Source organism: Apis cerana, linkage group LG8 (genome assembly GCF_029169275.1).
Source record: "Apis cerana isolate GH-2021 linkage group LG8, AcerK_1.0, whole genome shotgun sequence".
NCBI classification, from domain to species: Eukaryota; Metazoa; Arthropoda; class Insecta; order Hymenoptera; family Apidae; genus Apis; species Apis cerana.
The window spans coordinates 10033791-10061108 of NC_083859.1; the positions used below are offsets into that span (position 1 = coordinate 10033791).

General features: G+C 36.6%; 1 protein-coding gene across 1 annotated transcript in view; it reads right to left on the reverse strand.

Moving 5' to 3' along the window:
• LOC108002592 (FK506-binding protein 5) overlaps nt 1–27318 on the reverse strand; it is a 55250-nt gene that overhangs the window by 6414 nt on the left and 21518 nt on the right. The window contains exons 3-7 of the mRNA XM_017064355.3: nt 20195–20256; nt 2448–2509; nt 2246–2369; nt 1324–1492; nt 82–733 (exon numbers count right to left, since the gene is read on the reverse strand). Of these exons, the coding sequence (XP_016919844.2) occupies nt 82–733; nt 1324–1492; nt 2246–2369; nt 2448–2509; nt 20195–20256 (1069 nt within the window). The remainder of the gene's footprint in view (nt 1–81; nt 734–1323; nt 1493–2245; nt 2370–2447; nt 2510–20194; nt 20257–27318) is intronic.

Sequence of the window (27318 nt, forward strand, 5' to 3'; positions counted from 1 at the left end):
AAAGAACGAGAAGAAGAATAAGAAATAAACAGGTAAAATGGATATTATTAAAAATCGGATAATTTGCTCCTGATCGATCACCTTTCCTTTATTAGTCGATTGGATAGCCTCCAAAGGTCTGATATTCTGCTCCCCGTGTTCACGATAGTGGGAAGTCTCTCTAGGATTATTACTGTGGATAAATTGTTCCGTGGTGCTGGCGATTCCATGGTTATGAAAAATAGGATTTATCACGCCATTCCCATTGCTGTTCAGCAACGTTTGAATGGTCGACGAGGTTGAGTGGAACAACGGTGTGACCGTGGACGGTTCGTTGTTATGGATGATCTGAGGGCTCGAAGTGGAGCTGAATCTAATCTGATGAACCTGAGGCGGTTGAACAGTCGTGGAGCTGACTCCTTGGTTGCTGAACAATTGATACGAAGTTGCTTGCTGATTATTGTTCCTTTCCCCGTTGTGAAAGATGTACTGGTGATGGTATCCGCCATTTTTATCGTCGTAAAGAGACTTGGACTGGCTGGTGTGAACTTGAGGGAAGGGAGGCTGAGGTTGATAGTGTTGGGGATAACCAGTGGGATGGGAAAAGGAATTGGAAGCTGGCGTGGTGGACGGTTTGCTCGGTTTCGTGGTTGTCGTGCTGGTTGTTGTGGTGGGTCGTGCCGACGTGGTACGTTGATGATGATCGTCCGTTGGATCCGATTGATCGACGTCGTCCTCGCTGTTTTCGTGCAAACTACAAATAGGTTTTAGAATATTATTTATTATTGCGTGCTTATTATCAGATAAAGGAAAAAGAAAGCCAATAAATTCGAATTTTCTCTTCTTCTTTAACCTTGATATCTCTCGAGGAAGGATCTTCGAGAGCATACGATGTACGAAACGGTAAAAGGTAAGTAACAGGAGTAACACGGAACGATTGATGAAAAATCACGAGCGATTACCACGCCTCTTTTACCACAAGCGAGCCACGTAAATAAAATCGACAGGTATGCGCGTTAATACACCTTTGGTCCTTACGAAATACGAATGGACGACGGGTGAACGTCCAGACGGTCGTTAGCAAACATTTCGTGCGCGACAAGTGAACCGAGTCGCGACAATAACTATTTTCACTTCGCAGCAACGCGCGAATTCCCGTTCGCGAAAATGAAAATGTTGTAGATTCGATAACGGCGTACATAAATTTTATTTTGAAAGGGGAGCTTTCAAATAATTGAAAGTAGATAATTCTTCAGCGATATTGTTTGAAAGAAAAAAAAAAAGAATAATCGAAATGGATTAAATCGAAGAAATTAAATTAATCGAATATATCGCGAGTCTCACCTGAGAGTGACCGCGTTGTTTCCATAGAGTTCCAAATTCAGGTTGTAGAATCGCTCGCTCTTGCTGCAATCGACCTCGTCGACCCTCTCGCAAACCCTGGTTTCCTGATCGAACACGGTCCCATTCAGACAGAGGAACTTTATGTCCATAATCTCGTCTGAAACCAAGTCTCATGGTGAAGGACAGGGTGATTATTCGGGGATGCTCTTTTTTTGGGTCACGATTACTCGTTTCAACGCCTTTCACTCGAATCTTATTTTAATCGTATATAAATACAAATAAATAAATTATAAAATCTATTTTAACGCGATACAATAAATGATATAATGTAATAGAAATTTGTTAAGGAAATATAATGACAGAAGGATGATATCAACACATCAACAAATGCAAAAAAAATGTAATAAAATTTCCAAAAATAATTCATTAAAAATATGATAAATAGGGGGGAACGGACATCGTGTTTTAACAATAGAGATACATCATCAAAGGTTGGACGATCGTGAGGATCGAAGCCAGACCGTCTCGACTTAGGTCAGTAAACGTTCCTCGACGACCGTGACATTCTCTTCGGAATGATCTCTCGATCGATTACAAAACTTGGATCAACGCTTGCCAGCCACCCAGGGCGGGCCTCTCGATCCTTCGATCGAGATCTATTTGTCTAATCACGATGCCTGTCCCGTTTCACTGTTAACTTAATTATCCGTTCTAATTGCCGTGGCGCAAAGCTAAATCGATCGATCTAGCTATAAGGATCTTCGAATGATTAATCGTTTCGATCGTTTTAACGTTGATTAAAAAAAACTTTTTTCTTTTTTCTATTTTCAACGGGAAGCAAGCACGAAGAGTTCTTTAATTGGGATTGGTTTAATTAAATTTCTTTTTTCTTTTTAAAGATATTCCTCTTTTGTCGAATTACCTTTTTGACCGATGGTGCAAACGTGGAACATTTGACATCCGACTTCAACATCGGCGTAATATCCACCGATCACTTTCCCCTGGCACGAGAAATTCGTCTCTGGCAAATTGTCGAAGTCCAAATACTTGAGGAGGCGTTATATATGAATACGATTAATTTGAATGAAATACAATGATAATAATAATAAAATAAAAATACTCACGCCAGGTTCCCCCGCGCTGCATAACAAGGAGCCATGCTGGAGGTTGAGAATCGACAATAAAACTGCAACCGAATAAATCGTTTACACGAAAATTAATTGCAACTTCTGATCGATAAAGTGGATAGAATGGATAAGAGATTTGGTGAGAAATTTGACGAAAGAAAAAGAAAAAGGAAATGAGAAAAATGGCAAAAAGGGTAGAAGTGTCGCGGGAAAGGAAAAGTGTATTTTCAATTCACGCAAGGGAAAAACGAAAGAAAGGACTGCGTGTTCAGCGCGAGGATAATTTACTGGACTAATTTAATAGTTTGCGTAATACTCCTATTCGGAGACCCTGTTACACCAGTCGCAGTTATAATTACAAGCAACTATCAACACGCACCTAGGTCGTTGCTCTGGAACATTCCATGCCTGTTTCATAAATTTTATCTATTTTTAACTAATGCTCGTATAAGCAATTTTATAAACGATAACTTCGGTTACGTTGGTAAATACCTCGTTATCGAATCGAATATTAAAAAAAAAAAAGATACGAATAAATTATGTACAAAGTACTTTCAGTTATATAAAATTATACTTGAAAAGAAGAATAATTTCACAAGCTGTAATTTCAAAGACTTGTTAAAGAAAGAGTAATTGGAATAAAACTTTCCAATTTTTTCAAAATTTTTAAAATAAGAATGTTCAAATTTGCTTAAACAGAAAAATTCCCAAAATTTGTTTAGGACATTCTAGCTCAATCTCTTCTTCAACGAAATATCAGACCTACGTCCACATTGGAGGAAAGAAAGAGTACGCATAAAGCAGGGCCGATTTCAGAATCATCTGTCACCGGATCCGCGCGGGGCATTGATTTCAATCGCGGGGACAAAAATAAAAAATGATTGTTGAATAAAATAGAATGCAGCAGAGCGGGGGGAATCGATCGGCGATCGAGTGGCCTGTTATAGGCCGAGGTCATCCGGTGTGGACGAGGAGCCATCCAATCAGAAAGAGATCTGGTCGATCTCTCGCGAATCTAATATTCGTGATCGAGGTCTTTTGCATAGCTGCAATCGATTTCCATGATATTGCTTTGATTAATTCGATCTGGAGAAAACGAAAGAGAGTTAGAGTTAAGAAGAAAGGATACGAGTAATTCTTATTAATAATCTGACTTTCGAGATCGTTAAGGTGATTAACGATGATTCGATTAGCCTTTACATTGTGGAAGATTGGCTATGTTGGGGGAGGGGGAGGAGGGGGACGATTGTGATATAAGGTGAAATTGAAGAGACTTGATTGGAAATTGCATAAACTGCATTAGAGTTGATTGAATATTCCTTTTGAGGTGTATTAATGCTGTTAAAGTTGTCAAGGTAATTTTGGAATGTTGTTGTAAAAGAATAAAGATTGAAATTGAATAATATAAAAACTTTAATGAAATAAGATATAAATTCTTTGGATACAAATAAATTTCATTTGTATAATGGTCATGGAACAATTATAAGGTATTTGTATTTTGAAACGATATTTGTTTTTAGGACAATAGGATTTAAGGATAATAAATTTTGCCCAAAGAAGAAGAAGAAGAAGAAGAAGAAGAAGAAAAAGCATAATTTTGATTTCTACGATGGAATTCCACGATATCTAGACTTTCCATTTTTTTCTCCTTTCCCTTTCCAAATCATCGTAATATATTCCTTTTTTATGTCCACTTTAACGAATCATTAATAATTTTGTTTCGCATGTACGGTATCATTAATCCAGATGCTTAACAAGTTTGTTTTTATTCAATACAAATATAGTAAAAGCATGGTCATTTATTAGAAAGTGAGATATATTACGAAAACGAAATGAATGGATGAACGGATCTTTCAAAGTCTTTTTTTATCATCATTAAAATCATCAAATGAATCTACGATTTAAAATGTGTACGCAAAAAGTTTTTACCAATTATTGAAAATTTAGGATTGAAAATTAAGGAGTAAAAAAGCCTTAAAATTTATTATATTCAATAATGACAAAACATTAACGTAATGCGAAAACAAATGAAAAATATATATTTTTCACAGACTCTCACCTCTAAACCCGATGATCGTTCTATCATCTCTAGAAAGCTGTGCAAAATTATTAATGACATTGCTTCTAAAGAAATTGACGGAAACTAGTCACGTGACATAATCAGAAATACCTAAGCGAAAAGTCAACGAATTCCCAAAGAAATTTTGAGAGGAAATTAAGACTTGGTTACTCGAATTGGAATAATTCGTACAAAATTAGAACTTTCTTTATTTTAGCGATAAGCAAACTTCTTCAAACTTCTCAAAACATTACCATCACGTTATGCGAAATCACAATTGTTAAAAGTAACACGATCAATTGTTGTTGATTAACGGATAAAAACTTTCAAACTTCTATTAATTAAAATTAAATTATCCTTCTCGATCTTCCCTCAACATTTCTCTCAACGAACGTGATTTCAAACTACAATTGACAAAAGAGAGAGAGAGAAAAAGTAAGTAATCATCGGCTGTGAGTTAACAGACACAGTACAACCGTACCGTTCATTAACTAAAATTGGATTATTCTTCTCAATTACCTGCTCAAACATCTTTTCAAACGTCTCCCAACACCGTACAACCGTCTCATTCAATTATCAACATTAGAAATCGGCACGAGATCACACGTTCCACTTCCCGAGCACGAAGCTCGATTCCTTATCGGGTGCACAAACATATCCAAACGAGATCCAACCGACTGTACATACAAACCGATCAATTTATATCCAATAAATAATTGGACATCAAAGGGGGCGATAATAAAGGATCATCAAATGATCGTCATCGGCATATTTTGTAACATCTTTCGTCCAGAAATTCGCGTAATTTCTCCGCCATTCAGATTCCAATCGTTCGTTGTTACAATCCATCTCCTCTTTTTCCTCCCTAGTTTTTTTCCTCTCCATCCACAATGGACTTACACCTCTGTCTCTTCATTCTTCTCCGCAGTAGCATCTGGTCTGACTAGGCAGTGATATAATCCCTTCAGCATGTAACGCCTGTGTGTGAATCCCGTGACATTTACTTCTGCCAACTGGCCGACCCGACTCGTCTCTACGGACAAATTCTTGACAGTTGGACGCTTTGGACGTCCAGGCTGCCAGGACGTTTTAGTGGAAATTTCAAGGGACAGAACCACGTGCAATAATTCGATTGGCCGATTATTCTACAAAATCGTACGATCAAACCAATTTGAATTGGAAATACGTTTATTAATTTTGTTTGTCAAAATTTATTTCAGAGTGCTTTTTTTTTTATCAAAATATCACGATATTCAATTTCTATTCCGAGAGATATATCGTAATGATGGATTCTATCGAAACCTCGAGATTCCTCAAAGTCGTGTTCTCCTCTAAAATTTTAAAAGATTATAATCTCTTTATAAGAAGATTTACGTACTTCGTTAAATTGCTTTCATACACCATCCAATAAGATCTAAGAAATGAGAAGTGGTAATCTTAAATCGTCGATTACACAAGATTATGCAAATTATATTCTGTTTAATTTTCCGGATACTTACGCGGCTTGCCTATGGGAAATTCGTTCGGGTAAAGTTTCTAACGTGTAGGTGTGCAAATGATTTCCGTTTGTTTAACGAGCCTCAATTTATGGAAACGAGCCATACTCGGATCATAATGCAATTAAAGTGATTGCACAGAAATATTGTTGCACGCGCCATAATCGTAATCATTTCAATCGATCATCTCAATTCGATCACTTATTAATAAATAATTTCTATAAAAATTCTCTCCTAATTTTATCTCTGTTATCCAAATTGTAATTGAAACTGAAATTAAAAATTACAGAGTATAATTTGCTAATTAAATAATGAATCGATACGATCGATCGATTCGGGAACGTGTGATCGGAATCGATTATTATTCGGAATCGTGACAATCGGAATTTCTCACGAGTTATCAAACGAACGGAGACAATTAGCACCTACGATGGTATTCATGGTCGAAGATCGACAATAGGACAATTAAATCTTGAGAAATAAATAAAATAAGCAGAGAGAGAGAGAGAGAGAGAGAGAAGTAGAAACGTAGCCTGAGGTCTGATTGGTATGATATGTGGAAATATGGAGATTAATAAGGTTTTGGAAGAGATGGAATTTTTTTCCAATATTTTCAACATTCTCGAGGAGAGAAGAAAGACGGTGTTGTTCCGCACGAAGAAGAAGAAGAAACCGAGGCCCGATTATCGCAACAGTTACAGCCATTACCGTGATATTACCGTTACAGTAGCGTCTCTGAGACGTTGCTACATCCATCGAGAAAATTGCTCAATATTGCTCGTCTCTCGAACGCTCTCGTCTCTGCTCGAGATTCCTTTTCAGAATCAATCTCTAATTTTTCTCTAAAATAAAACCTTTTCGAATAATTCCCCCCCCCCCCTCCATATAATTCCAATAAGTTCAATCATCGGTGGATTTTATTCGATTCGCGCGTTTTTTAAAGTTCGTGAAAAGAAATCGAGAGAAATTACTTTTAGCATAATTGAACCGCGTTGGATAAATTCTCAATACTTGGAAATCATCCCGTTATGATTGGAGAAAAAAGAAATTGTTGAATAAGTGTCTTTTTCAAATCCAAAGCGACGTGTAATAACAAATTTGTAAAGTGGACGAGCAACAAAAGAAAAATGGAGAGTTTGAAAAATTTTGTTTGACACGTGACTCGAGCGTCTATTTTCCGAGTCTGCATTATATGTGCATCATTTCTTCGGTAATAGAAGGATGTAAAAGCGGCTTGTACGCGCGGTCGCGAGGAGGTGAAAGGTGCTCTTCTTACGTGATTTTACAATACACCCGCGTGCCAGAGTGCCCTTTCGACTCCAATAAAACCAGCTGGCTTTCGATCCAATCGAACTGCCTCTTCCTCCGTGAAACGTCCTCAAAAGAACGTTGTACACGTATTTTTAGATCGTTTAAGATTCATTCGCGCAAGAGGAAGTTCTGGATTGAAATGTTAAAAGGTATTGTATCATGTATATACATACACATATATTAATCACTGTACGTCGAAATAACGTATTACATAACATTTTCTCTGTAATATAAATCCTCATTTTTGGATGGAAAATGGATACATAATATTTCTCTCTTTTTTTCAATTTTTCTCCGACGAGAAAATCGAAGAAATTTGTTCATTTAATTCTCAACGTATTCTATCATTTAAAGTATCGTTTTTTATCGCGTTTCTTGGAAAGAAATACGCTTCTATCCATCGGGATCCCTGAAATGGATCGCGCCAAGATAAAAGTCAAGAGGCTGTTGATCAAGAAAGAGAAAGATCAACGATGGAAGAAGAGCAAGAAAGTGAAGGCGAGCGAAAGAATCGTTACAAAAGGACGAAAAGCTGACAATTTGATCGATATATATATATATATATATACACGTCATCACTTTCTAACGATCGTGATGTCGCGACGCATCATTCGGGTAAATGGAGCGACAAGAAAATTAAGTTTCGTGCGCGATTATTACATAAAGAATCTGGTCGATGCGATTTCCTCTTCGTTGAAAGAGTTTTTTAATTGAAGAAGTTACGCAGTAGATTTTACAGCGAGGGCATCTCGACTTTTAGGATAATTTCGAATTTAATATTCTTGTCTTTAGATTTAATTATTACATAACAATAATTAGGATACGAGGTAGAGATGCGTTACGTAATTTCAAAATTCACGGAACTTTGTAGATCGGTTGTAAATTTACAACCAGTTGCATAACATCTTCCACTTTTAAGGTCCAGGATAATAATTCTCGAAAGGAACAAAGTATTTTTATTTCCTCCTTTTCTGTTCTCTTTCCTTTCTTTGATAAATTCTGTAAATCTACCAGGTAAATAGAATTTCGAAATACTCGTGTTCGTTATATATTTTCTTTTTACACGCCATATTGTTCATCGTAACGATAAAAAACGATTACTCCCTCCATAAGAAGAAAGAAAAAGAAATTGCTACTCTTAAACTCGATCTTGTTCATAATAATTCTAGTTTCAAAGGTAGTCATCATTTTCTTGAAAAATTAACCTCTCCAAACTGTTTCACCATCCATTAATTCCACTATTTCTATTCGAAAATCTCAACGTATAATTTGAAAAAAGAAGAAGCTGAAGAATAAAAAAAAAAAAATTCTACTCTTAAACTCGATATAACAAATCCTGATCCTTGCCCAATTTTCGCGAAGATAAATTCGAGGTCCGCCATTTTCTCTACAAAAACTACGAAACCTAACCTCTCACTTCTTCTCCAAACACCGCTTCGTCTCATTGCCAACATAATAATCCTACGATAATCTCTCTCTCTGGTTGCATGTTCCACACCGAGTGAGACAACCGAGCTCTCTGTCAGCTCCATTGTTCGCACCTGTGTTTCCAAGTTGCCGGCGAAGAATAAATATTTAACAGGTGGTTAAAGAAGGGGAGGATCGGTTCTACGTCGGTGTAGAAAGCGTGTACGAGTGGCTGCGCCTCTCGTTCTTGGATCGTCTAATACATCAATATTTCTCGGCGTTCCCGCGACGAGAAAAAGGCGACAACGCAGCCGGGTGAAAGTTTACAAAGGATGAGAATTCGGATGGTGCTCGAACGTCCTCATAAATATTTAACAGGCCGGATCATCCCGGATGGGTCCTCTCTTTATAAATTTCTTGCAGGTATTTTTAAAACTTCCTCCATGTCCGAAACGAAAAAGACATTTTGGTGTCGATTTCGAATTTGGATTTTCGGGACATTTTTTGAAACGAAGTCGTTATTTTGCGATTCGGTCCATTCCGAGAAGATATTGTAAATTGGCTCGTACATCTTGCTTCACTTAAGAAAGAAATTTCCATTGTCTACTATAAATAGAGTTTATTAGCATAATTATGTGTCCGGACAATCAGACTGGCGTACTTGTTCGACAGAGTAGGCAGACAATGTCAATCCAGGTCAAATAGTGGAATCAAGTATAAAGTCACGTTTGTGAAACAACGCGAAACGCACTTCTACTTTTCTTTCTTCTTCTTCTTCTACTGTTATAATCATGGTTGATGATTATCCGGTAGTCGTATTGAAAAACGAATGAAAAAAAAAAAAAAAGAAAACAATGAAACAAAGTATTTTCTACCGATCGTATATTCTTCAACGAATTAACTTCTAGTTAAGTTACGAAACAGACACTCGTATAAATTCTCGCGTGATATGATATTTTCAACAACGAATACAAATGTTTGAATTAAAAGTTAGAACGTTATTTAGAAAAGAAGAAATTGAGAAATTTATCCGTGTCGCGTTTGGAAATGTATTAAAAAAAATATTGAAGTTGAAATTGCTAAAAAAAAATCGTAATTTAGATTTGAATAAATAATACCTCTGAAGTAAAGGATCGTCGAAATTCCAAGAAAAACAATTCGGAACAAAGGATCCCGCATTTTTCTTAATTAAAAATTCTTTAGCTTTATCCGTAATATTATTTAATTGGAATCACGTATCAAAATACCGTGAAAAAGTCGAAGGAATTGCGCACAAAATACGAGATAACATAGCATGTAATATGAGGAATTTTGCTCGTACACGAATTCCACGATACGAGGCCATAAAAATACGGCAAGTATGGCAAGAAAAATAGCACAAAATCGTTGCCATGCCAGTTTCTAATGCATCGCTCCAAGGAGTTCATAAACGAAAGTGGCGCGGCGATCGAGCGGATCAATTTATTTCCTCGATGGAACGTGCTGATCTACTCTGCGCTTACAACGGCGCAAACACGCGTATCCCTATGGAGCAGGGCGGCGATCTATCGATCTGTGAGCGCGTTCCTCGCGGATACGTGAAAATCAACCGAGTTTCGTAACCGAGCGAAGTAGACTTCCTGCTAGGTTTGCATTCAAATCGTTTTCAGTTCGATTCGATAATCATTTATCAAAAAAAAAAAAAAAAAGTGATCGATAATTTTATAAAAATTGATCAATAGTTAGTTTGCCGTCATAATTATCAATTTTTTCTTGCAATTCATTACGTTATATCGGACAATTTCTTTTCAAAGAAACTGTAACGGAAAACGTAAAAAGAAGGAAACGTTAAATAATTTCATTTCTTAAATTGCAATTCCCATCCTTTCGTCTTTTTATCGTATCTTAAATTCCAATTTTCTTCCTTCCTTTCTTCTCTCTTATCAAATGTTCTTTTTATCATATTTTAAATTTCAATTTCCTTACTTCCTTTCTTTTTTTTATCAAATATTCATTCAAACGTTCTTTTTATCGTATCTTAAATTCCAATTTCCTTTCTTTTTTTCTTCTTTTTTATCAAACGTTTGTCATTTAAAAATATATAAAAAAAAATAAATAAATAATTTCATTTCTTAAATTGCAATTTCCTCCCCTTTCTTCTTTTTATCAAATGTTTATTCAAATATTCTTTTTATCATATCTTCAATCCCAATTTCCTTTCCTCCTTTCTTCTTTTTATCAAATATTGATTCAAATATTCTTTTTATCATATCTTCCAATTCCCTTTCTTCCTTTCTTTTTTCTTATCAAATGTTTATCGTTTAAAAATATATATATAAAAAAATAAATAAATAATTTTATTTCTTAAATTGCAATTTCCTTCCTTCCTTCCTTCTTTTTATCAAATATTCGTTCAAATATTCTTTTTACCAAATCCCAATTTTCCTCCCTCTTTTCTTCTTTTCGTCAAATATCGACTCAAACATTCTTTTTATCATATCTCAAATCCCAATTTCCTTCCTTTCTTTCTTCTTTCTCATCAAATATTCGTCGTTTGAAAATATAAATCCGCTCGGTAGAAACTCGCGACGAGCAAGAACAGATGTTTTACGATGCGCGCGAGGGGATATCGTGCGGTGAACCTGTGTAACTGGTGGCCTCCACTTCCGGCTCGGATCCGGACGCGGCGCTCTCCGTGTTTCCGTGGGTTTCTGGATTACGTGCCGCCGCGCGACGGTACGTGCCGGTTCATTATGAGCCAAGAAAGCAAGAAAGAGGCGAGAAGCGGAGTCATTGCTATTCGAGGGCCGCCGCAGGAAACGGAAATTCCCGATTATCCACGAGACACGGCGAGTATCCTCGGATCTCCTCGGTATTCCGTGTTATTGACACGTTCACGCAGCGATATCGGCGTAAAATGGAGAAAATTCTCCAGTGAATATTCCTTTTTTTTTTTCTTTTGCTCCCTTTTCAATTATGAGAGTTATAAATTGTAAATTTATAATTACGTATTTATAATAACGTATCTTAACAGACGAGTGGATTGTTATTTTTCGTTTGATTTTCGTTGTTGTTCGATTCTTTTTTCTCTTTGAATCGTACATTTGCTCGAAATATGTTACGTATTATACTTTGTCGAAGACGCATTGTGATGTATCGTGATTAACGATTTCTCGACATTTTAACGATTTGATTGGAACTGAAAGGAACGCGAAGAAATTTTCTGAAATCTTTAACAGAGGAGAGGTGAACGAGTGGCGTTTGAGCGAAACGTGAGAGATTTAATTTTCCTCGATCAAAGTAGACACACGTCGTGATTCATGCCTCTGATCCTGACTTTTCTGACACATGTCGTCATCGACGCGCGTACACAGGAACACGTGTCTACTCACGCAAGCGCGTACGAAGCACGAGGGAGTTTCATTGAGGAGCAGAAAGATGAATGAGTCAAGGAAGCGGACGTCATTCACAATAAATGTCATTCTCGTGGACATGTTCTGTCAATAGCCACGTGAATTTTCGAACATTCTTTTTTTATCATCACTTAATAATACATCAACGTTGTACATCAGAATTTAGAAACTTCATATTTATATTATTCGCATCTCATTTTTTTAATAGAATACTTGTTTTTTTTTTTTTGTATAAAATTAACTGTATAATTCTTATGAAAAGTATTTTTTTGAATAATATTTACAATAAATCCAAGCAACAAGAAAAGAGAAGAAAAAAGATTCAGAATGAATTTATTACGTTTTAAAAAAAGAATTAGTCCAATTTCTTCCTAAATTTAAAACGGCTATTTTCACTCATATTTAAATCTTTCTCACAGATAAATTTTTGCTAGGAAGATCTCAAAAACGATTCTCAAAAATATTATTCTCACCGAGTCCGTATCTCGAGAAATAAAATTCTCTGGAATTATTTTTACATAGAAGATTGCATCGAAAGTCGAAAAATATCCTTGGATAATTTATTCACAGTGTCCACTCGTGAAAAATAACTCTCGAGAGCGACTCTCGTGACCGGAGTGAAAGTTCCCTCCGTTTTATTAATAAAAAAAAAAAGAAAAAAACAATTCTCGAGAGCAGCTTTCGAGAGTTTTCCTCTCCGAGTTTACTAATTAACAACCATTCGTGGTTGGTCGTGGAAAACAGCGCGAAAACACCACTAGGTCGGCTACTTTTCCTCGAGAGAGGAAAAGGCTGGGAGCGCGATTCGGCCGGTTGCACTCGGCGCGTAAAAATCACCGTGAAAGGGCCCAGAACGCCACGTGGGCGTTTTCGACGGCTCTTATTTTTATCGAATGGCCAAGTCTCCAACTTGTCGACAATATATATATATATGTTCGTGTTGAATAAGAAGTCCACGATCGTGCAACGAACGATCCTCGAAATATGGAAGAAGATTTTGATTTATTGTTGCGTCGTTCGAAGAATTAATGAAAAATTAAAGGGAACGATATTTTTGTTTACATCGAATGACTAATGAAAGATTAGAGTCGATATATAATTTTAATAATTTTATATCTGAGGGGAGAATTGAATTTCTCTTCGTTTTATAATTTTGAAAAATCAAACTAATAATTATATATATTCCGATATAACGAGCCTTTCTCTTTTAATGTAATATCGAGAAAAAAAACTGGTTCAATTCCTCGTACGTAATAATATTGGCAAGGTGAAACTCGAACGTCGAAGAAACGAAGAAAGGTCGTCAAACGAACTTCGGATGGATCGGGTGAAAGACGCCATTGTTCCTTTCCTCGGAGTGGTATTAATTAGGATTAATTAGAAGGAATTTCGCTCCGTATTCCTAAACCCTAAAGAGACTTTAGGTGGAAGATAAATTGTGAATCGCGAATGAAAAGTCGAATGCGTTATTAAATCTGTATTTATATAATTTTGCAACATTGAAATTAATACTCTTACATATTTATCACAACTATCGATCATTAGTTATTAACCGTGTCTTTAATTTTTAAAAAGTCAGATTTAAATCGATTTCTACGATTCTAATAAAAATGTAATAAAAATCAAAGGTTAGAAGAAAATAAGAAAATAAATTTATCAATGACACGATTCATAAAAAAAAAAAAATTCAACGTTTTTGATTGAAACTTCACCAACATTTACGACACAATTTGTCGATACACTTTTTCCACGATTTCTAAACACCTTCCATTCAACTCGATCTCGACAAAATTTTCTCCTCGACTGGTTTCAAATCACGCGTGCGAATTCCTCGTTGGACCAACACAAAACCAAGATGAAGAAACAAAGAAGTCCCAGGGAAAAAACCGATACACCAAGAGAAGAGGCAAATTTATACAAACTTCCAATCCATCTCCATCTAAAGATTCAAAATCAAAATGGTTGGAGAATTCGTTTAAAATTTTACCATCTAATTCGAGAGAGAGAGGGAGAAAAGGAAACAATATATTTCGAATAAAGAATTTTTAGGAAAGAATAATCGACTGGTTTTGTATACCGGTAATATGCGAATATTTTATGGAGCAAATCGACAGTTATTGCGTAATATACATAGATAAAAAATCGAAAGATGATCAAGAAAGACACGATTATTTATGTTACGTGTATTGTAATGACACTTTTATAATTTGCATATTTTATGAGTGAATATACAGTCCCGTTTTATTGGCCTGTTCAATGCCAATCAATTCGGCTTTTCTTTCGTGTCTCAATATTTTGAATACCAAGTGTGCAATGTACACTCGGTGTACGACCTGTGTTCGTATTTCAAATTATGCAAAAACAAGATACAATACATGCCAATATAATCCTTGAACATTTTTAAAATTAAAGTAACGTGAAACAGAGAAAATGTGATAAAAAAGAAAAAATATTTTCAAGAGTGATTGAATGAGAGGCTGGTTTGAATTATCTTTGACAGGTAATCGTTCGCATATAGAGTATCGTATCGACTTGAATTTCAAAATTTACACGTTTACCGATCTGAATTATATATCCTCCGCAGGATATTTCTCGAGTAATTCTAACATTTTTCACGAGCGTTGCGGCAAAACGCCGGCAAATTATTCTCGTTTCTCGTTTTACTTTCCTTTCTTTCTTTCTTTTTTTTCTTAAACATTCCTCGCCACGGTTCGTACACTTTATTCGAACAAACATCGTTTTCAACATGGCGGCCCTCCAGTTGCTTCCCCTAGACGCACAAGCGTTTATATTTCTGTTTAACAAGCTATATAATTGTACGTCTGTTACAGCCACGGGAATCAACGAGGTAATTTGGAAAATTAGCCGAGCAATTAATTTTATTTCAAGAAATTTCAATCTCGTTACAATTACTCAAATATTCGTGAATTTTTCTTCTAATATTTTTTACAAAAATATTCACTTCCTCCTAAATTCTTACCTGAAAATTTCTTTTTGATCTAAAATCTAAAATAATAAGGGAGGGGGAATATCGTCGCAGGAAAGAGAAGTTAGAAGGAAAAGGTGGTGGAAAATTTGTTTCGACGATTGTTCGGAAGAAAGAGATGCATTAATGGCGGCGATTATTTGACAACGTGAGAGAGTGAAATTGAGATCGTGACTGAGTGACTCGCGTCTTACGTGACATCGGGCAGAGAGACACGCTTCGAAAGGTCTAACCGCATCCTTGCGCCGCAGTTACGCGGTTACGTAAGGAGAAAAGTCAGACAAGCGGGTAGCGCGAGAAGGATAGCCAACTGAACGCGAAGCGGGGACGAGAAAAGTGGAGAAAAATGTCTAGAGTCAAACGAGTTTCCAGAATATGCGTAGCCACTGATAGGAAACGTTATATACGTTGTTTATCGATACTTTCCGATAAACTTGTTAAACCAGAAAGATTGACCAATTTGAAATGATCAGAAAAGTTAGGTTAGGTTAGGAGTTTCGAGTGACTAGTAACTTTTCATCAAGATTCTGAATTTAATCCACTGAGCGTGAATATCTCGAAGGAATCGATTCGATCAAAAATTTCGAGGATATTAACCAACGTTTAAACTAACGCAAACTTGAAACAATCTCGTTCAACGAGCCGAGGTGTCAAAAATATATAAAATTAACAACAAGCTCAACGAGCTACGAAACGATTTCTACCATATATTAACGGCCCAACGATTAATCAGTTCCCTAATTAGATCGATACTCGCCATTGTGATACAATTATACCGAACGTATTATAATCGCGGACGGGTAAAAGCCGCTCGGCAAAAGCGAAAGTCAATTATTTCGTCTGACCGGCCGTTATGCAAAATTCCGCTAATATAATGCGCCGCGCAGGTTATTTATAGAGTGACTGGACAATTCTAGACTTCTTGGACTTTCTAGGCCTGTTCCCTTCCTGCCGCGCATAGGAAAGGTCATAATTTTGACGACCTTTCGATTAACGCCTGCAAATTACATAATGACAGTAGCAGAGGAGATTCTATAATGGGGGAACAAGCGTAATAAGATTTTCCGTTCATATACGAACAAGTAAAGTGAATTTGCCGATCCCTTCTACCTTCCAAACCCGCGTCGTTGCAGGATTAACCGTTTCCTTGCTCATGTCATGTAATTGGCTCATCAACAATATATTGAACGATTATTATTATTATTATTTCGATCTAAATTATTCGCATTGCAAATTATCCTTATGGATCTAGTGCACATCCCTCCCGAAATTATCTTGCAGTATACAAAAACACGTGGATATTTGTGAAGAGGAAGGGTGGATCTTCAAGGGTTTGCCCTGTTTTCAATGCGATCCATTTCCTAATCGGAACGCGGAAACTGTCACTATCTTTTCGACCGTTCGAAAAATATTCTTCCGCATTGTTCACGCTTCTGCTTCGAACCGGCCACGCAACCTGGTTCGTTCACCATCGGGACTTTCCTTCTCCTGACGGCTGCTCGTTTCGATGCGTGGCGACAACAAGCCGCACGCCCTCGCATCGTAAACGTCCAAAATGATTCAACCGAATGATTCATTCGCGGCGTTGTTCGCCGATTCGCCGCTGTCTGTCAATCGGCTAGCTTTTCATCGGTTCATGCCGAATCTCGAAGTAATCGTTTTCGCGCAATGATCGTCCCGACGAGTTGAAAACGGTCGAAAAATGTCGGAAAGGTTCTACGATAATTCAGAATTATCCTGTAAATTTTTGGTAATTTTGGAACTGATCCACGTGTATCATTCTTTAGAAGCTTTAGAAACGTTGAAAACCGGTTCTGGTATTATGAATCAGTTTGTCAGAATTAGTTCTCTATAGCATTTCTATTCGGTTTTTAATGAACGCAAAAAAAAAGCTAGGAAACTAACTTTGTTATGTTATAACTTTGGATATGCGCGTTAATTTTGTTATGAAAAAAGAATCGTTTTTAAATTGTTTGATAAATGGACGGAACAATAAATTAAAACGTTGAATAGTTTCTTTAAAAAAGGAAAAATTGTTTTTTAAATTATTCACAAGCTCATAAATTACAAATAGACGTTCTTGATTCCCCCATTGACGTATTCACGCAATCATACGTCAATCTACGACCAGGTTTGAAACGCTCTTTGATGGATTTGCAACTTGCAAGTTTTTATTCCTAATCTATTCTAACTCGTATTGCTAATTTATTCACGATTCTCTACGTATCCGATTTCCTTCAGTCTCCTCAGACTTGTGAACGGTCTGCTCTCATTAATCGAGCCTACTAGTTGCAACTTTATTCGAGAACTCGTTTGAAATTCTATCCGCGTATTTCCAATTTTATATTAAGATAACTTGGTCAAATCGTTTCGTGAAATTTTCCAAAACATATATATATATATATAAAGAGATGTAGATTGTTCAACGTATAAAATCAATAATAACTTTGTTTTAATCTTTCGCAAGACTTCCTTCAAACATCCCACCCAATGGTTATTTTCGAAAAATGTGCGACAAACGCCCTCGCATTTGCAATATGAATGCAATGATCAATGAGTCATTCCTCGTCTACGAACCGCTCGAACGTTTGCCTTTTATTGGCATCTGACCGACCTCTTTTAAGGCCGTTTGTACACTTTCTCGTTTCGATGCGTACCGCCATCTTACGTAACATCGATCGATTATTTTCTTCAATCTAATCTCTATCTTCTTCGTATTCACGTGTTTAATTTGCCGAGATCGAATTAACATTTTAACGAGTTCTTTTTTACAAACACCGCGCAAATTCCATTTTCTTCTGTCCGAAGTTGAAGCAAGTTCCTTCAGAAATTCCAATTAAAATATCAAACTAAATCCATCTCGAATTTTAATCACGAGCGTGCTAGAAATTCGCGTAGCTTTATTACGCCGGTCTCCCGGGAACTACTAATAGTAAAACTACGGAAATGATGGATTAAAATGCATAATACGGCTGCTAATTAAAGTAAGAGCAGACGCTTTAGTTAGACGAAAGTCATGGCTGCGTGGTACTCGCACGATTTTGCGCAGTTGCGTGTAATGCAATTGGTCAGGCTTCTCCACGCGGAGAAAGTGAGAGGAAACGAAGAAAAGAAAAGGAAAGAAAAATGGTGAAAAAGATTCGGAGACATCTTTGAAAATTTGATCGTTCGCATAGAAAAATAATCGCGTTAAATCCCAACGAAACCATTTTTGCGTCATCTCCAAAATTCCTAACCTCGAAGCTCCAACTCGACTTATCATGTATTCGTTAACGGGCAAATGTTAAGTCTCAACTGTGAAAAATAAAATATCCATAAAATATTATCCGCATCTAGCGTTCACATAACCTCCAACTGCCTAACCTCAAAGTCAAGACTCGCTAGGCATTCATCCAGCCTATTAACGAGTAGCGTAGAATAAATCGGCAAATGCAGGAATAGTAAAGCTGACTATCCACGGGGAAGGGAATGCGGATAAAAATTCGCATGGTAAACGACGTAAACGAGGGGATTTGTATTCATCAAACGGCCCGGCCGTTTGCTTGCTCGAAGAGGCTGGGAGAGGGACCACCGAGCGTGAATCCACCTTTTGTACGGGATTATTTACATTCACGTAGGAGCTAAATGGAAGTTACATCGGCGCAAGGAATGCAGCCTCGTGGGACATCCGCCCGTGAAACGTATGCATCGCGGTCGAACCTCGTGGGACGCCTTTACGCATCCACTTGTTTCCGATTTTATTGCGATACGTACGTGCATATTTCTGCCTTCCCAGAAAATCTTTCCTTCGCGTTTTTCTTCCTCCTTTGCGAACCTGCCTTGGGAGGGAACGCTTTCAGGAAACGCTCTGACGTTGAAAATAGCGAGGCTTCGGTTTCATTTTAAGACGCGTTTACGGTGTAATGAGATTTTTTCTTGGCAGATGACGCGAGAGTCGTTTAGCAATCGGGACAGAGAGTGTTTTCCACGCGAACAAAATTTTGTTTAGAAAATTTTCCATTTTTTTGTAACGAATATTTGCTCAAAATATATATTTCGTTTCGAAATATTTGGAATATCTTTTTATTTTCATTTTCGAAGGAAAATATTTTTCGTCCGAATTCGACGATCAGGACGAAGGATTCTTTTTTTAATTGGAACGAACGTTCCCTTACATCGCGCGAACTGGAATAGGAATCCTTAACTCGGGCATAATTTACAAGTGTCAACGCAACATTGTGTCAACGTTCACGTAACATTAATTAACACAATTAATTAACGATTGCATTCGATCGATTTTACCCAGATGGAAAGAAACGAAGAAACTAATCGGTGGTTATTGTGCAATTAGCCTGGACAGAATTATACCGAAACTATTCGCGATTCTCTCGTCGTACGAGATTCTCTCTCTCTCTCTCTCTCTATCTATCTATCTATCTATCTCCTCCCAACACTGCGATTCATTCGAGATTCTCGTATCGTGGCCGACGTACGGTTTACGTTCACGTAGGAAACACCTTGACTCGACACGAAAACCCAGTTAGCACCTTGATTCTGTATACGATCGCGGGTTCTTTTCTCTTCGCTTTTTTCCTATTCTTTCACAATTTTCTTTTTTTCTTTTTTTTTTTTTCTATGGAAAGAATTTTATTACCACCACTCATTGTTGAATGAGTTTTCCATCATTCAAGATGGAATAACGGGTTGTCGTGAAAAGAGGAGGGGGAAAAAAGGGAAAAAAGAAGAGGAGGAGAAAAGAAGAAAATCGAGCGAGACGAAACGATGCAGTGGAGGCAGTTGCATCTCTCTCTCTCTCTCTCTCTCTCTCTCTGCACTTCCTCGATGCATTGTTCCGTTCCCTCCGTGTTTCGAGGACCTCGTATGCAACGAGGCAAGTTGAGTTAGGTCAACCCTCGATCCGAATCGCTGCGAATTCCTTCCCTGGCGCGCGCATTGTTCCCGCGATGCACATATTGCAGCCCATTATTTCGAGCATGCGTGCGATTATTAATTCTCGCGAGGGCGGCTAAAGTCGGCACGAGATTTATATATATATATATATTCATAGCGGTGAAACCGTTTTTCAACGATTATTAAGGGCCGATAAGACTCACCCTGCAACAAAAATCCATGCAGCGCGAGGTTCATGGCTAGCGCGATCAATTCAGCCTTCAGCCTGAAACAGAGAAAAAAAATGTTTTTTCGTGATTTCTGTGCGATCATCGGTCTTGGAATTATTTATAATCCTCTGTTTAATAATATGCGATTTGTTAAAAATTTCATTTTGCTTATCTTTTCTATTTTTTTTTTCTTCTTCCTCGAGGTATTTCTTCTTCTTTAATTTTTCGCTTAAACAACTGATTGATTTTCTTTTTTTCCTCTTTATTAAATTATAATTATAAAATGCAATCCTTCCTTAGTTTTTTAATTAGTTTTTTAATTAAAAACATTTACTTTCACTGGGAAGAGTCACTCGGCCCGGGATTAACCAAGAGTTAACTGTACAATTTAACTTTAAATTATTTCGCAGTTTTCATTGCCCAAGAGCATTGCAATCGCAACAATCATCCGCACGTTTCACGTACGATGAATTTAAGAGGCCCATTTCATAAGAGTAATTACTTTTAATTGATCAGGCGGACGCAATCGTCGGGCAGAATTGTGGGATCGATCAGAAAATTCCTCCTTTTCAAGACCTATGAATGATAGATGGTAATAACGCAAACGCTAAACGACGCTAATTGCGGCTAAATTGCACGGAGGCGTAGAGGAATCTCTGAACAAAGTAAATTCGTCTCTATCCGCTTGAAAATATAACGTATTCTCTCTTTCTCTCTCACTCTCTCTCTCTCTTGGAATTAGATCCGTCGATGATGGATAATAATAATCTGAAGGGAAGATTATCGATAAAATGAATATCGATTCGACGGAAATATTACGATAAATACAATTTTTATAATCGTCGATTGAAATAATTCTTCAATTAAGGTATTAAAATACTCTGAACAATTTTCTTCAAACTTCTTCAAACCGATCGAAATCTGTCCAATGTGATATCTATTTCGATATAAGAAAATGTTGAAGAAATCTTGTAAAACGAAAGCTGGACGAAGTGGTCGGCGGCTTGATCATCCGGATCGATAAAATCCGAGCATGTGCAGTCGATCGACGCACTCGAAAGTCCTCGTCGGGGCACAATGGCCGCGTTGCAGCGGAATTAATTCAGGTCGAGCATGTAGAAACGCACGCGGGTAACGGTGCCTCGCCGCGGCCACACACAAAACGGCCAACGGAATTATTTCTAGCACACCGGATTTTTCTTTTCCTGTTTCCTACCGCTGTTTCTTCCTCGCTTAACTCCTAACTTGTCATTGAAAATACATACTCGGCTCGATAATAAGATACTCTGCTTCGAGAGATTCTTCAATGTTGGTGCAAATTAAATGTAGTGTGGTTTAAATGATACCTGATGAAATATGTTAGAGAATCTAATAGAGACATAGTAAAAAAATGACGATATATCTTGTGTCGTAGGCATACTTTGTTGCATTGTATCGTATCGAATCTTTCAAGAATGAAGAAATTATTTGTTTCTTTTGAAGATTTGGATATTGGATTAATTTTTAATCTCTATTCAAATATAATTATTAAAATATTTCGAATATTTTTAATGTAATGTTTGTTATTATTGGTGAAAAAAAAAAACTAAGATGCAAACGTTTGATTTAACGTTATTACTGAATTGTGAAAGTTTTACTATGTCTATTACCTAAACCGCATCTCATACATATTCTAACAAGTTAGAAACGATTATTGAATTCTTAAACATTTTTATGTGCGTCTTCTTTGTTATTATTTGAAGAAATACGATATATCATCTGATGTAGATCTAATTCAGATATAGTTTAGATTCAATTTTAGATGCATTAAATTATATCTTAATAACTTTCAATTTCTCTTAAAGGAAAAATGCACGATTTGTTCCTCTGTATTTATTCGTTTCAAAAAAAAAAAAAAAAGGAAAAAGACATTGAGAATGATGAAAATGATGTATGATCTGGAAACGGTGTCGAGGAAATAATTCTTTTCGTGGAAAGTGAAAGAAGGAAAACTTTCTTGCTATCTAATATGGAACTCCTCCAAATGAAATTTCCATCTACTAGATCTATATATAACGTATCTGAGTGAATACTTTCGAGCAAAATAATTGTTTTGCAATAGTTTCATCGAATTTTTATAAATTTTAATGAAATGATTAAAATTTCAATTAATAAACTCACATTTTCTTAAATTCATAAAAATTCAAATTTCTCAACTATGTATTTTTAATTATCCCTTGCTCTGCTTATCCACATTTTTCTCGATCAAGTCAAACCAATTACAGAAATATTGCATTCACGCATCTTCAAACATCGTCAAATATTTTCAAACGGCGTCAAACATTATTAAAATCGGGAATAATCGTATTAGAAATGTTCCGAAAGGAGGAAAAATTATTCGATAAAGATGTGGAACAAAGAAGGAATACAAGAAGAGAAATTCATTAAACAGTTTCATCAGATCTTGTAACAGCAATGAACCGATCGTGTGGTATTGTGTTTCGCATAGCGTGTCACGAAAACGTCCACCGACCATTTTCCTCTCTTCGCCGATCATGAAGATCTTGTGCAGTGAATACAAAATCGTGGAACACGGCCGCCATTAACGTGCGTGCAATTCTTGATGAGGTATGCTCTTTGGGCTCTTGTACCGTAACCAATCGTAAAAGATTTCGACCAATCGGAATTTCATGTCACCTTCTTGGAACACGAATTACACACAAAAGAAATTTTCGATAAATTTTAACAATTTTTATAACCATTTCTGACATATATATAATTCTCTTTATCGCACAAGCTTAATTTTTATTAGATTTTCTCTTTATCTTTGGAAGGATTGGAAAAAATGGGTATTAAATTGATTGAAAATGATTTCAATTAACTGCTTTTTATTGCAACTGATTATTCTGATTTATCCCTATTTGTGATTACTTATTTTTTAATCGTCATCAACGTGAGAATATTGCTTTTTAAGAAATTTATTTTTCGTTCTTATCTCTTAAATTTCTATTGTCCATATTTTATAATCCATATTACAACTATGTTAGAACAAATAAATGCTGAGAGTCAATAACTAAATATCACAGTTTCGCGTTTAAGACGATCTTCTTTTTATTGCGTTCAAAGAACTAGTGCCACTGATAATAATTAATTCCCTAGATTACAATTCGTATTAGATGAGTCACAAGAGGGATCACGTGTCATAAAAGATGGAAGTAAAACAAACATCTTGCGACTCGATGTTTTTCTCGCTTTGAAATAGTAAACACGATTCTAACGGGTTCTTCTTTCTTTTTTTTTTTTTTCTTTGCATTCTCTTGGAAGGAATGCGATACAATGGAAGCAGCCAGCTATTTGAAAAATGTGATTCACGCAGAAGAAGAATTCCGTTTTATCCCTCCTTCTCCTTTGCATCCATCGCCCTTTCGCCTTAAAGACGATTTTCACCTTACGTAAAACAGGCACATCGGCCGTGACTCGTTTCCATGGCGAACGACTTTCCCCGATTCTGTATCGCGAACGCTTGCACAGTTTAAAAACGATCGATGCCACGCCTTCACGACCACTTGCCAGAAAATCATACGGTTAATTTTATCATTGCAACCATTATAATCACCGATTATAATCGCGCATTTCTTTTTCTTTTTTACATTCAATATTTTTCCTTTCCCGAGAAATAAGGAAAATGAAAAAGATCGTTTTAATCGCTTTTAAATGCTATATAATATATGTTTCACGGTTTCATAGATTTTTTTTTTTTTTTTATGTAAGAAAGGAAAAATCGCATTTTTCAACTTTCATAAACGTATCCATAAATAAAATAAATTATCTTACATAAATGTACGTGTTACAATGAACAATGATTTTCGTATGTATTTTATTCTTCCTTGTATTACTTAACAAATATGCAATTTTTTTCCCCCCTTTTTTTGATGAAATCTCGCTTCAAAATTCTTTGAAATATTTTTACGTAATTTCGATAAATCCCCTGTATACTTTCTACTATTTGGAAAATGAAATTTAACTGAAAGATTCTTTCACATTATCCATTACAGTGAATCAAACTGTCTTATGTATAAATATATATTTATATATATATAACATTTCGTTAGAGAGAATATTTAATTTTTCTCCCCCTCCTCCTCCTCCTCGTCGAAATTTTTGAAGCGAATATTCGAGTATTCGATTCATTCGATCTTGTCAATTTTTCATACGACATTCCAATTCCACGAGTCGAGAAGAGAAAGAAAGTGAATTCGAAATCGAGCGTGCCATTCCAAAACGAAATGTTTAACGAAATGTTGAACGTTTCTCGTCCGGCCCCCTCCCTCCCCTCTCCCCCTCCACCCCATTTGCATCTTTCCGCTCCTTTCCGCCTTTTTCTTTCTGTTTTTGAAAGTAGAACGTTCAAGGACGTCTGGAGTGACCGGTGGATGGACCACGATACAACGAACGAATTCGTTGCGAACCACTTCTAACCAGATCGTTTCATAATCGATTACGGACAATTTCAATCCCTGTTCCAAAGATAATTATTAAAAAAAATCGCGCAGATCGAAACAAAAGCAATTGCACACACGCATTTTCGATCACAAATTTTTATGACAATAATTTAAGACGGTAATTTAAGAATAATGACAATAATTAATAATCGAGTAATAACAAGCGCATAAAGATATTCCACGATGATGTAACACGTCGATTTTATCCAAACTACTATGTTTACGTGCGTGCATTCAACTACCCACTCTCCAATTTCCAGAAAAAAAAAAGAGAAAGAAAAACAGAAACTAGAACCAGAAAATCAATCTCAAACGTTTATCTAAATCTCCTATATGTATCATTATATATAGACTCGATCCGAATATAAAGTTTTCTATCGCTCGTTTAAAGAAAAAAGAAAAAAAAAAGAAAAATTGCGAAACTTGAATTCGCATTAGAAAGTCGAACGAAACTCGACTTCGTGGGGATCCAGATCATCGAGGACGAGGATCGACACGCGAGGCCGCGAGCGATATCCGGTCGGATCGATATCCTGCGACCGGAAACGAAGGGGAGGAGGGGAGTTCTCCGCTCTGAAGGAGTGGCGCTGCTCGGATAACACATAATACTTGCTCGAGGAGGAAGAAGTCTTACGTTTCCTTGGAGACGCTGGACGGATCGATCGATCGATCGATCGATCGCGTTTAGAAAGCGGAGGGATGCTCCTCCTCGGAACGGTAACTGATTTATTCCCCTTTCGCGTCACCTTGACACTTGACGACGATCGTTGGAAATATTGTAATGTGGTCGAGATTGGAACGAGAATGGGTAAGGTGTTTCGTTTGTTCAAGGAAACGCTTTGCCACTTTTATTGCACACTTTTACGAGAGAGGTTTCCTTTCGGAATTTAAAATTTTTATTTCTTTTTTTCTTTTCTTTTCCTTTCTTTTCTTTTCCATCCTTTCTACTGTTACGACTCGAGTTCGAAGTTTGTAACGACAGGAACAGGCGAGTTAACTCTCCCGAGTTAACGACTCGTCGAGGACGTTGGTAGCGAGCTATTATTGAGGGCATTATATGAATGGCGAGAAGGTGTAATCCAGATCCAGATTTTTGTCAATTTGTTATGAGAGAATAATAGCGGTAATAACAATAATTCTCAGGATAACGCAGTAATAATCTAGAAATTACAAAATTCATTAAATTGATTGAATTAATTTTTAGATCGGTATAATAATGATAATAAGGATGATTTTTGCGAATTCGTCGTAAATTTTAATACAATTTTCACGTGTGTATCATCGGTTGAGAAACATTGGTTAAATATATCAATCCCTCGTCGATCCTCTACCAGGATAAACATGGTAAATCGACACACAATTTCATCCAAGCGACGATCCATTGCTTTCCATGCAACCTTACGCAACCGGTTAATTATCAGCCATCGCTGATCGCCTCCTAGCCGTGTCTTCTCTTACCTAATCGATCTTTATCACGACGATCCCGAGTCAAAAATGCGAAAACTTCGTCGAGCTCACGGAATCCAGTCAAGTGGATCCATAAATCAGCCTCGGGATCGATAGGAGACACGAATGGATCGTGGACTACTTCTGTTTTCTCGGCTTCGAAGAAGAAGAAGATGTCTAAGAGAATTGTGTGTGTGTGTGCACGTGATGTGAATCGGAAAAAGAAAGAGCGTCATTTCTTTTTTTATTTCGATCGATGATTTTGTTATTCGCTTCGAAATTATTCGATAAAAACGAATTTTATTTTTCTTTTTCCAATTCGATTTGGAATATTTTATTTTGTTAAATTTCTTTCTACTAAACTTTGGAAAATTTTTCATTATTTTCGTAACTTTCGAACTTTTAAACTTTGTCTCGCGTTTCTCTTTTTATAATAAATCGTTTGATTCGTTCAATCGAGAGAAAACGTGCGGGATGAGAGATCGTTTATTTATTCATATATATTATTTATCGCGCGGGGGAAGGGGGAGAGATATAAAAGTGGTCGGTTGGATTCTAGCAATCGTGGGAATGATCGGGCGATTTAGACAAAGACTAATTGATCAGACGATTCGAGACGATTCTGCGTTTGCTTTCACTTTCCATAAAATCGTCCCGGATCGAAGCATAACATTCGAGGAAGCTAGAGCCGCGCTACGAAATCGTACATCTACGAGAGAAAGAGAATGGGGATTCGCTCTGCTTTCAGCCAGCCATCATCGTTCGTGCTTGCTGCAAAGCCGCGATTGCAAGTGGAATGAACACGTTGGAACACGTTGCAGTGAATCCGGACCACGAGTTACGTTACGTAGAAACAACGATCGAGAATCGATCGTTAATAACAGAGATTAATCTCTTCTTATTCCTTGTTAAATACTCTTGAATTTTTCTAAGAATATTTTTTTTCTTAATTTTCATTGTCAAGAAATATCTAAATTTCCCAAAGATACCATTTTAAAATTTTGAAATACAAATTTTAAACATCTATACATATATATATATATGTACATATACACGCACTCTATCAATATTCTCCCTGTATCTGAATTCTCAGACGCACATCACACACCAAAAATAAATAAATAATAACGAGCCACTTAAGAAATACATATTTCTCCGAACGCAAGCATAAACTATGACATCGTGCAATTT